We start from the raw sequence: 12,997 nt of genomic DNA on the forward strand, positions 1-12,997 counted from the left end.
ATAATTTCTTAGTTTATGGTTATGCTTTATCTCCAAATACAGTGTTAAAGATGGTGCAAAGTAAGATTACTTGGGTCCTTTTACAACAGATAAAAAAGCTTAACATTCAAGTGGATTTCAAAGAACATTTAAATATAAATATAGTATCATCAGTTGGAAAAAACTACCAAGACAACACTCCATCCCAAATAACAAATCAGTGCTTGATACTGCTAAAACTTTTCAAAGATATATATATATATATATAGTTTATATAAATATGCCACTTGTACAATATGGTATTTTATAATAGCAAGGAGCCAGATTACTTTAATATCAAGTTCTGTAAAAATAAATATGTATGTATTTATTGCTGGAGTTGAACCCAGAGCCTCACACATACTAAGCATGTGCTCTATCACTGAACTACACGCCCAGCCCTAAGATTTATAAAAGTTGATATAGAACATTTTAATGTAAAATGATGAAATTTTGGGGGAAATCAAAATTATATAAATTCCTTAAGAAAGGAAGACCAAGCCAAAAAAAAAAAGTTATAAAAAAAGCACTAAAAAAACTCCCCAATTATAAATTGTTAACCAATGAGTCTTTTAATCAGTACTTACCATTAGCTTTTCAAAGGTAATTTCTGGTAACAGTAAGTTTCATATGGCTTTTGTTTTCTTTTCAATACATTGAAACTTGTTTATTACAGAGTGAAATTTGGTATAAGATGGGTTATTTTGGCCCTAGTCCAAGAGGGTTTAGTTACTGAAAGTACCTCATTATAAGGTGGTCTTACCAATAAGGTGATCCACTGGCTCAGATCCCATGGATATTATAACAAGGCTCCATTGTGGAGTACAGGAAGCCAGGCAGCTAATGGTTCCATCAAATGAAACCCTTCGAAACAAAATTCTTTTTTTTTTTTTTTTTGAGACATGAAAATCGTTTAGAGCTAAGGGATCATAATCATAAGCCTTGGTCATTTTTCTAAATTTCCATTTCCTGAAATGATGTTCTTTATTGTATGTTTCATAGCTGCACAGATATTTCACATTAAGGTTTTCGCTTTCTTAGACATTCATTGCCTGATGTGGTCTTAAACTTTTTTGATTATGAAAAATTTCATCATTAATACTATCTTTACAAATGATTGACATCATTTTGCTATGGAAATAGACAAGAAATATAACAAGAATTCATAAAAGTTGAAATAAACTCTTGTGTGGTAAGCTGAGAAATTTGAGATTAAAAAGAGTGTAAGTGAGAATAACTGCGTGGTAATCAAATATACAAAGAATGCCATCATTTACAGATGACTACAATAACCAGTCTTTCAAGTGATTTTACAACAGGCACTTTGATTTCATGAAGAAGTTTTATAAGCAGTTCTAAAGAATTAAATATTTTGAGTGTGTTTTATTATAGGAAAATAATAACATGACAAAGTCCTATTGCAGAAAAATAGTATGGGAATACCCTTTTTTAAAATTAATGTTTTGAATAGAAAGATCATAAGAATAAAAACAAAGCCTTATGTGAATGTAAAAGTAGTGCCAAACTTAAAACCATGTAAAAATAAAATGCATAGTAGGAGCATAGTAAGAATTCTCATTAATTTCCAACACTATTTTATAAAGTTTTTTGGGGGGCGTGAGATACTGGGGGTTGAACTTGGGGGCAGGCACTCGGCCACTCAGCCCACACATCCCCAGCCCTATTTTGTATTTTATTTAGAGACAGGGTTTCACTGATTTGCTTTGCACCTCACTGTTGCTAGGGCTAGCTTTGTACTTGGGATTCTCCTGTCTCAGCCTCCTTAGCCTCTGGGATTACAGGTATGTGCCTCGCCTGGCTACAATTTATAAAGTTTTAAATGATTCATCTAAAATTCAAATATCATCTATTCTTTACATTGTACCTTTCTTCCATGAATAAATCCCTTACTGCAACTGGTAGTTTTCATGGTTCATGGCCTGTATCTATATATATTTTTAGCTCTTCCATATTATTTTATATGCATTGAATATATAAGACAAATTATCTGATAAAACAATTTCTAACATATATCTCAAAAAGTTTAAAAAATAAACCAGTCAAATAACTTTTCCTTTTCCTATAGAATGGTTCATTGTCAGATGATCTATATCCATCAATCTACAGTTAGGGAAAGCTTTATATAAAGCAAGAGTGTACATCAGATACATGATTGGTTACTAATAATTAACTGCTAACTAATAATTAATTGGTAGCCCGCCAAATGCCAAGTACTCTTTCAAATGCTTTCATATGTTTTAACAATGATATAAACATCTTAAGAAAAAACATGTTATCAGTAATGAATACCTTCTATTCTACAAAAGCCAGTAGTTTACTTCTGGACTATCATCTTGGTCAAAATTGTGATTTGAGGAGTGACTATAGACCTATTTCAACAGTGACATCATTGTGCAAAATTTTGAAACACCTTTTAGTTTTACTAAAGGCTTGTGGCACATGTCTATGCACATTCTCAGTAATGGAAAAATCTTAGCCTAAAAGGATTAGATTCTTGAAAGAATAAAAAAAAAATCTTATTTTGGGAAAGGGGATGATAAAATTGGGTAATGACGGTAGAATCTAACTACAAAATAATATGCTTGATTTCTTCATGTACTTTAGCAATTCTTCTAAAGTCAAATTTAAAAGTCCCCCAAATGTCTTAAGCTTTCCAAGTCATCATGTACCTATCCTATGCTCCCTAAATGTATGTTTTATTTTAAGAATTTTGGAATAAAAGCAAGTAAAAACTGACTCAGAGTAAAATGTCAACAGATATTCCATTAAATCTTATATATTTAAAGTTGAAAGGGGTTTGTATGACTTTATAGTACTAAATTTTACATTTCATAGATAAAATTAATTCTGTGTAAGACATGGTATTGCCAATATGACTTAGCAAATTAGAGCCTGAGCAAGGAATAGAGTCCAAGTCTCCTATCTTCTACTTGGTACTCTTTCCACTACCATGTTACCCTTATCTGTAGTTTAATCAATTTTAGAAGGGAATAATGGTTTCACTCTTTCAAAACAATGTAGCAATTATATTCTAATCTAATGTTTGGTATTTATTATATACTGAACAACTAAGAAAAATACATAATATTAGGAATCTAGTATTGGGATCTAATATATCCCAATATCTAGAGATAAATTCTTTAACTGATAAACTGTCAATTTAAATTTCTCTTAACTATTTTTAGGGTTGCAATAACCAATGCTATAGAAGGAGATAAGCTGTATTAAATAAAAATGCTATAAAAATGAAAGCAAAATATATGTATATGTAATAATTTCTCTAAATGAATGTTAAAAATATCTGACTACTAGTAATTCTGACTTGATAACATGCTATATGAACTACTTGCACAGCTCATAAAATTTCAGTTTTGTCTGGGAATGTAGAAGGCTTGAGTACCATATGCAAGGCCCTGGGTTCTATCACTAGGAGCAAACAAAACAATTCAAGTCACTCACAAGAAGTCCAAATTGCCCACTGAATAACAGATGTTTCTTAGAAAAAGATTAGTGTATGTATTTTTGGAATGAAGTCAGAAATGGCCACACCACCCAGCCTCCCTGCCTTTTGTGGTACTGAGGATTGAACCCAGGGGCACTCTACCACGAAGCTTCATCCTGAGTTCCACACCCGGACCCCAGCCACTTTTTTGAGACACATGTCACTAAGTTGCGAAGGCTGGCCTCAAACTTGTGATTCGCTTGCCTTCACCTCCTAAATAACTTGGATTACGGACATGCACCATCACGCCTGTTTAGAAGAGCATCTTTTATAACCATTTTTGATCAGATGTATAATTTCATTCACTAAAGCATAAACACACTCAAAATTTACAGAAAGGATTCATGTCCTTTAAGGAAACATATTTCAGCTGTAGTACATATATGGGTTTGCTTATTAAATTTATACATCAATTTTTCTATCTTTATAAAAGTTGTATAATTTAAGTTATATTATAAAATACCACTTTCTTCCCCTCTAGAGCTGGGGATCAATGTAATGATGATGAAGTTAAATAATTAAGAATTGAATATGTGGAATATTTCATTTGGCTTTTTTTTAACTTTACATAATTTTGTTCATGATGTTTAATTTTAGCTTTATCAAATGAAAGGTAAAACAACTTCAGTTAAGAATGCATGCTGTTGCTAGGTGCAGTGGTGCACATCTGTAATCTCAGCTACTTGGGAGGCTGAGGCAGGAGGATCACAAGTTGGAGGTCAGCCTGGGAAACTTAGCAAAACTGTGCCTCAAAGTAAAGTTAAAAAGGGTTAGGGGTGGAGAAAGCATGTTATTTCCTACCTTAATTTTTCTGACTTGGCAGTTTGGTTAGGGAATAAATTCTTCAAGACAAATTCTGATATCTAATAAAAAAGTCAGACCAATTGAAAGTAAAACATATAGTGAAATGTAGCTGAGATATGACTAGATGCAACTGCTACTAATATTTATGTATCAGCGTGAAAATAAATGGATAAAGTGGACTACAAAATATGAACAGTTAATGTGAAATTGGAAGTGCCCTAGTAAACTGTAGATATCTTTCAGATTGATTAATTTTAAATTACATTTAGCTAAGTAAGACTTATTAGAGGAATAAACTTTGTATGAATCACTTTATCAAAATTTGAGAATAGTAAAATTTACATTTCTGAACATAAAATTAGATTAAAAAAATCTGATAACAATGAATTAAAGTGAAAAATTTAAAGCAAGACCATTTTATCGAATGCGTAAATTATTCTTTACATGTCATTAATTTTATTCTCTTCAATATGAGTGATTCTATTCAACTTTGTTTCTGTGTAATCCTCAGCTTTCACATCTCTGACTGAATTCACTCCTTTCATAGTTCTAATTTCAAAAAAGTCTCCAGCTAAAATGCAATTTGAATTATTACTGAATCCATCAGTTTCAACTAGCTTATTTTTTTCTTCATCTGTTTCTACAGAATCATAAAGTTCAGGTGTAAAATAGATAGATTCATCTTCTACTTCTGTTTCAAAAGTTGTATTTAAACTGGAATGTTTAGCTTCTTCACATCTCTGAATCAGTTCCAAATCTGGATCCTGGGCTTCTTTAGAGCAGAACAGTTGTTTTGAATGATCTTTTTTAGAAAGAGTAGTGTCAATCTTTATTGATGAAATAATGTTTTCCGATTGAGGGCACAGCCCAAACGGCATGTTTACTTTTATATTTGAGGAATCATATTTATCAGTAAGTGGCAAAGTAGTTTTATTTTCCTTATTTTCTTCTTTGAAAGTGGAAGAACTAGAGGCACAATTCTCTGATGTACTGAGCTGGGGTGTAACAGCCTGCATCTTGCCAGTAAAATACTGTCCTAAAGAATTAAAGTTAGACCAGCTAACTTTCTTTGTTTCTTTACCGAAAGTTGGGCTTGAGGATCTGGAAATCACAAAATTTTCAGCTTTCTTTGCTTGGACAGACTCTTCCAATAATACTGGATCATCTAAGAAATAAAAAAATTTAAAAACTTTAACTTTCTGCTCCTAGCTAACATAATAATTGTTATAAGTATTTCTTAAATTAGGAATGCTTAAACAACTATGTAGAATACATAATTTAGAGCCTAAGATCAGTAATGTTAGACTTTCATCTTAGAACTTAAAGAACAGAATTTTAATTCTGAAAGGAATATTAATCTCACTGTTTCCTAGCCCAAGTTATAATGCTGTCTTCAAACTTCAAATTACACATCAGGGACCTCAATACTGAATGAGAAAAAGAGGGGTAAAAAGGAAAAAGGAAAAGGGCTCAGTAAAGGAGGGAACAAGTCATAAAAATATGCCTTGAAAATTCACCAATCAATGATTGAGAAAAGCTGCCCTAGACTAATTCCTTATATAACAAATAAGGAAACTAACAAGCACAGGACCATTATTATTTGTTCAAAGTTATAAAACTGGTTAGTAGTTAAGACCAGTACTAGAATCTAGGTTTCCTGATTACCAGTACAATAATCTTGATTTCACTATGACACTTACTCAGAAGCATATACCACAAAATAAATATTTAAAAATCGATGTTAAGATACAATGCTATATGAATTAAAAAATTAAATTTATATACAATAACCAGAGTTTGGCAAGCTTTTTCTATTACAGGCCAGATAGCAAATATTTTAGGCTTTGCAGGTTACACTCTGTTCCAATTACTTAATTGTACTACTCTAGTGAAATACACACACCTAGTCAACTTTGTTGTTGTTTGTAAGCATGTAAATGAATGGTGTGGCTGAGTTCTGTTAAACTGATTTACAAAACCACAGCAGGTTGAATTTGGTTCACCCACCGTTGTTTGCTAATCTGATATAGACCATTATTTCTAATATACTCTAAAATATTTATTTTATCATATGGCATAAAACAAAGATGTTCATATGAGAAGCATCTCCAAATTAAACCAATTTTTACATAAACTTTAAAATAACAATCATCTCTACAATATATCTTATTTGACCTTTATAACCCAAGTTGGAGGGATAGCTAGGCAGGTATATATTTCTTCTATTATGACTCAAAAAGGTTAAGTGGCTTGTTAAGAATCACAAAGCTAGAAAAGGCACAGCTAGTTAGAAAACCAAAAAGCATGCCCTGACAAAGGTCTGTTCCCCATTCCAGTCCACTGTATTATTTCACTATTTTTGATAACAATTTCTATTATAAGTCAACATATTTAAGGAAATAAATCTATCCCAAAATAAATATCATTTCTCTATCACGAAAGACTTCTTTATCAAATATAAATGGGCAGAACTTTTCATACCTTTCTCTTTTCTAGAGATGATATCACTTGGTAGAAATGAGTTTTTAGTAATCACTTTAGGACACTGTAGTTCTTGGACACACATTTTTGTTTCACATTTCATAGGATTTTCTGGTGGTAGATAACTTAATGTATCAAGTAAATAAGTAGGGCTATCATTCTCCAAATAGGACTCTTCAAGAGTAGATTTACTGTCTTGTATACACTTTTGTTCCTTTTTGGATATATCAATGATTTTTTGGTGCTTTTTGGAAAATTCAGCCAAGGATTCCAGTGCACTTTCAAAAGTTGAATGGTGCTGAATCTGCTGCCTTATCCATTTAGAAAGTCCTAAAGAAAAAGTAAACCCAGAGGTATGTGTAAGATAGTATGTATTAAGAAAAAAACTACATTTTTCTAATGAAGTAATCTAATTTGCATTTGAATATTCAGAATGATTTTCAATATTTTTTCCTACAATTTTATTTTATATGCACACGATTTATAATGGGGTTATATCTTGGGAAACCCATCATTAAGCTGAAACTATTGTAAATTGAAAAAGCACTTAATGCACCTAACCTATCCTACATGATAGCTGAGCAACACAGTATATACTATAGAGTACCAGTTGTTTATTGGCATGATCACTTTGGCTGCCTAGGACATGCAGCTCACTGTTGCTGCCCAGTTTCACAAATGAGAATTACACCATGTATCACTTGTTAGAAAAATATCAAAATTGAAAAAGATCAAAAGTAAAGTATGGTTTCTGCTGAATGTGCATCTCTTTCATAATTGTAAAGTTGAAGAATTTTAAGTGGTACCATGGTTAAGTCAGGATATGTCTTTATTCACCTCATTTGAGAATATCTAGGGAATAAAGCAAATAAATTATATCATAATTCCTCACAAAAAATGCCTACTTTTTTCATAGGGAATCTAGAAGTTGTAAACAATATAATCCTCCATTCTATCCTTCCAAATTTGGCTCTATTTCAAAAAATAAACTTGCAATTCCAGTCTCAAAGGTTTTCTTGATCAATTCCAAATACATCTTAAACTACTGTGAAGGTGAAAGAAATAACACTCTTTTGTGGACAAATCATATCTGATTTTAATTTTTATTAAATAATTTAAAAATATATAAAAAAATCAATGTATAGGATATGATTTGACCTGAGATATATGAAAACTACATAAAAATTAACCATATTCAGAGTATAAAGTATTATGGTTCACTTCACAATTAAAAAAAAATCTTGATTTTTATAAAATAAGTATTCCCTGCATAATGTTACTAAAACTAGTAGTTGGTTTTTTTTTTTTGGAGCAATTAGTTTTAAAAGTCACTATAGTATTATAAGTTCAGAGAAAGATAAAACAGGGTTTCAAGAAACCCAAATTATTATATTTCCATTTCAAATACATTCCTTTAATTTTTTAAATATATTTTTTAGTTGCCAATGGGTTTTTCACTTTATTTGTTTAATTATCTGTGGTGCTGAGGATCAAACCCAGAGCCTCACACATGCCAGGCAAGTGTTCTATCACTGAGCCACAACCCCAGACCCCTTTAAATTTTTTAATGGGAGCTTTTCTGTCAATTATCTATTTATGCAAATTGAATTTAAATAAAAAGTGGTCATCAAAATGAATTTGTATGCCAGGCATAGTGGTACACACCTATAATCCCAGCAGCTCAGGAGGCTGAGGGAGGAGGATCACGAGTTTAAAGCCAGCCTCAGCAACAGTGAGGCACTAAGCAATTCAGTGAGACCCTGTCTCTAAATAAAAAAATACAAAATAGGGCTGGGGATGTGGCTCAGTGATTAAGTGCCCCTGAGTTCAATCCCAGGTACCCCACCAAAAAAAAAATTTTGTGTGATGTTGTCCCAATATTACCAGGAAAACATTTTACAATTTATGTCAGAAAAAGAAAATAAAAACCATCTAGAAATAACAGGAAATATTTAATTCTAAAAATCTCTAAATAATTCTGAACTAGGAAGTAAAAGTTTAGGTTCTAGATTTTAAAATTAAAGAAAAATTAAACAGATTTCCTCTAAACTTTTTTGTTTCCTAGGAAAAATGATTAGACCAAATAAAAATGAAATTCCCCCAAATTGAAAAATTTTAGCATTATATAGTTGCCTTTTCATTTTGACCTTTTTGCAATCAAAGAAAACCTTTTCAGTATAAGATGTCATTATTTGCTACTGAAAACTTGAAAGGATCTGAGCTCCACCTGGTGACTAAATACCAGGACTTAGCACTTTTACTTTTGGTTACTACTTAATCTAAACTACTGCTTGTTTTATATGGAAAGAAAGTCAAGGAAAAAAAAAAAAAACTAAGAAAGCAATATTTCCTACTTTAATCTTTTTAATGTCAAAATATAGTAATTAGACTCTAAAATGGAAAGTTAGAGACCATGTCCACACATAGTTAGTGAAAAAAAATCAGTTTAGCATGTCTTTATTATGGCATATTGAAAATTTTAGCTTAAAAAATAAATAAAGATGCAAGTAAGACTGGGGCTGTGGTTCAGCGGTAGCACACTTGCCTGGCATGTGTGAAGCATTGGGTTCGATTCTCAGCACCACATATAAATAAATAAGTAAAGAAAGAAAAAAAAGGAAAGAAGGAAGGAAGGCAGAAAGAAGAAAGAAAGAAAGGTCTATCAAAAACTTTAAAAAATTTTTTTTAAAAAGATGCAAGTATATCCCACAGCTCTTTGAAAATGAGTGAATTCTTCATATTAGCTTCTGAACAAGAATGTCAACACTGGATAAACACTAGAGGCACATATTTATTGATTTGAGTGGGAAAAAAATGACCCTCTACTTGATCTTGTCCCATGTAGTGAGAGGTGCTTTATTTCCTTTCAGAAATTTTGACTAACATAAACTCAAAACAACTGAAGCATCTCTAAAGTAGCAAAAGAGAAACCTAAGTGGCCAAAAGAGACACACTTGCTTATTTAAATTTAAAAAATTTAAAAAATTTAAATTTAAAAACAGTATTTCTTAAATACTGTGGAAGAGCTTTTACTCTGAAAATGGCAAACAAAGCATATTATAAAAATGCATATTATTGAATTATATCTCATATTCAATGAAACTAAAGAATCCTAGCTGATCTAATCTTTGTTGATAACCAAAATTCTCATTTACATAGAATTTTTATAAACATATGAGAATTAAAAGATTAGATTTCCAGTCCATGGGAATTGTCCATGTTTGATCTAATAATTCAAATTTTCTGTTCAACTCTTTGTCTTTCAAAATAGAAGCCACTAAATACAAAGCCTTTAAGATGGTAGAACAGGAAGCCTCAGACCCACCTTCCATCTATGGAGACATGGATTCAACCATATACACCTCAAATTCCTTTACGAGATATCCAGAAACCAATTAAGAGGCTCCCGAACCTAGTTTAGTGCAAAACCAGATGCATCAAAGCAGGTAGGAGAATTTGTGGCACCTTCTCACCACAGTCCCTCCCTTGGAACAGTGCCACATGATTGGGAGTAAAGTCCCAGCTCCTGCTTCTCCCTGAAGAGAAAGAAGACTGGACTGTATGTCCAAAGTTCTGACTTTTCAGGTTGGCTGCATGAGGCACTTGCCTGTCTTGCTGTCTGGAAGTGCTGACATGACAAGCATAGTCCACATGACCGGGGACTACTGGGAACAGAAGAAGAACTGGGCAGCACAATGCTGCTCTGGAGGAACCATGATACAGGAGATGGAGGTTGATGTAGCTCAGTTGCCACTTCGGGGGTTGGGGGTAAGAGAAGATGAGTGTGTGTCCAAGGTTTTGGCTTTTCCATGAGCTACCCAGGGACTGGTTTCTGCTCACTCTGCCATGGAGCACTGGCAGAACCTGGCATACTCTATTATGCCTGGAACCCACTGAGAAAAGAGCTGGGCAGCAGGCTGCTGTTTAAGAGACTCCACAACACAAGAGATTATTAGTCCATCCAAAAACAGAAAGAAAGGGAAAAAGAAACTAGCAAATTCCTCTAATTAGGAATCTAGGCACCTAAGTCCAGAGAAGACAGATCCACAGAAAAGGTTTGAGAGGCTCCCAGAATGCCTAGTAGACCTGAAGAGTAAAGGTCATTTCCTGTGTGAAGCTGTGAGAGGTGGCTGTTCTTTCAAATGTGTGAATGCCATGACAAAGCTAGAGAACAGAAACAGGTAAAACAGACCTACCCAAAAAACAAGACAAAACCTTAGAAACTAACTCTAAAGGAATAAAGGTATGTGAATCACTTGACAAAGGACTTAAAATAAATGTCAAAGGATGCTCGCTCATGAACTCAGAAGATAGAGAGAGAGAAGGAGGGAGAAAATAAATGAATATATTTTAACAAAGAGATAGAGAATACAATGTGATGGACATTATTATCCAAAGTAGATGTATGAAGACACAAATTGGTGTGAATATACTTTGTATACAACCAGAGATATGAAAAATTGTGCTCCATATGTGTAATAAGAATTGTAATGCATGCTGCTGTCACATACAAATTTAAAAAAATTAATTAGAAAGAGGAAAAAAGAGCAGACAGCATATTTACAGAAATAAAAATAAAAATCATCCCCAAACCAAGGGAAAGACTGACATCCAGGTTCAAGTAACCCAACAAATCGAAATAATCTAAGATACATTATAACAAAACTGCCCAAAGGCAAAGAAAAAAACAATTTTTAAAAGCAGGAAGAAAAAAGCAATTGATCACACATAAGTGAACTTCCATAAGACTGTAAATGGATTTTTTAGAAGAAACTCACAGGTCAGAACAGAGTGGCATGAAAGAAAACGAAAACAAAAGTAAATAACTGCTAATCAAAAGAAAATACTAGGCAATCTAAAAATAGATAATTTTTTCAGTAATCAATTAGGATATTTTAACATAAACATTTTTGTAACATCTTTTTTGATGTTACTGAGATCTCTTCCTGAATTGATTTCTATTTGGGGAAGAGGGATCCCCCAAAATACAGAATGTGATGAATATCATCTATAATAAATACTACAAAAAAAAAAAAGAAAAGAAAAAGATAGAAAGAATACTAGGCAAAACTGTCCATCTAAATGAAGAAGATATAAAGACTTTCTCAGATAATTAAAGCTGAGGAAGGCCGGGTGTGGTGTGGTGGCGTATGCCTGTAATCTCAGCGGCTTAGGAGGCCAAGGTAGGAGGATCAGGAATTCAAAGCCACCTCAGTAATCTAGGAAGGTCCTAAGTAACTATCAAGACCCTGTCTCTAAATAAAATACAAAAAAGGAGCTGGGGATGTGACTCAGTGGTTAAGTTCCCCTAGGTTCAATCTCCGGTAACACACACACACACACACACACACACACACACACACAGCTGAGGGAGTTCATAACCACTAAGACCTGCCTTATAAGAAATGCTAAAGGAAGTTTACTAAACAACCACAGAAAGCATATGAAAGTGTAATTTGTTGAAAATGTTGTCTATAACAATGATACATAAACCTCTCCATCTCTTTTAGGAGTACTAGAGATCAAATCCAGGGAAATACGCATCCTGGACAAGTGCTCTACCATTGATCTATCTATATTCCCAGTCCCATAAATCACTTTAAATGCTGATACAGAATTTAAAAGATGCAACTATAAAAACTAATTATAAAAATGTTAACAGATACACAGTACAAAAAGGGGGTAATTTGTGACTTTGATTATGGACTGTGTTGAGGGAAAATAAAAATGTAAATATTTTGTATGCAATTGAATTTATCAGCTAAAAATAGACTGTTATAACTGTAAAATGTTTCATGTAAGACCCATGGTAACCACAAAGAAAATACCTAGAAAAGCCACGTAAAAGAAAATGAGAAAGGAATCAAAGCTCGTCACTTCAAAAGAATCAATGAAATACAAAGGAAGACACAAAGTCAGGAAAAGAGGGACAAAAGAGCTATAAATCAGACAAAACAATGCACAAATAGCAACAGTAAATCCTTCTCTATCAATAATTACCTTAATGTAAGTGTATTTGCTCCCTGTCTTACCCTACTCAGGTTGCTATAACAAAGTACTCTAGAGTGAGTGATTTTAAAATAAAAATTTATCCTTTTCAGTTCTGGAGACTGGGAATTCCGAGATTAAGATACCAGCAGATCTGGTATCTTGATAAGCACTTATTTCCTT

General features: G+C 32.8%; 1 protein-coding gene across 1 annotated transcript in view; it reads right to left on the reverse strand.

The window, feature by feature from the left end:
- Window positions 1–3,339: 3,339 nt before the first annotated feature.
- Window positions 3,340–12,997, reverse strand: part of BRIP1 (BRCA1 interacting DNA helicase 1) — a 151,587-nt gene continuing 141,929 nt past the window's right edge. The window contains exons 19-20 of the mRNA XM_081272560.1: window positions 6,827–7,156; window positions 3,340–5,510 (exon numbers count right to left, since the gene is read on the reverse strand). Of these exons, the coding sequence (XP_081128686.1) occupies window positions 4,786–5,510; window positions 6,827–7,156 (1,055 nt within the window). The 3' untranslated portion in view covers window positions 3,340–4,785. The remainder of the gene's footprint in view (window positions 5,511–6,826; window positions 7,157–12,997) is intronic.

The sequence above is a fragment of the Spermophilus citellus genome, assembly GCF_964194105.1.
Source record: "Spermophilus citellus genome assembly, chromosome: 17".
Classification (NCBI taxonomy): domain Eukaryota; kingdom Metazoa; phylum Chordata; class Mammalia; order Rodentia; family Sciuridae; genus Spermophilus; species Spermophilus citellus.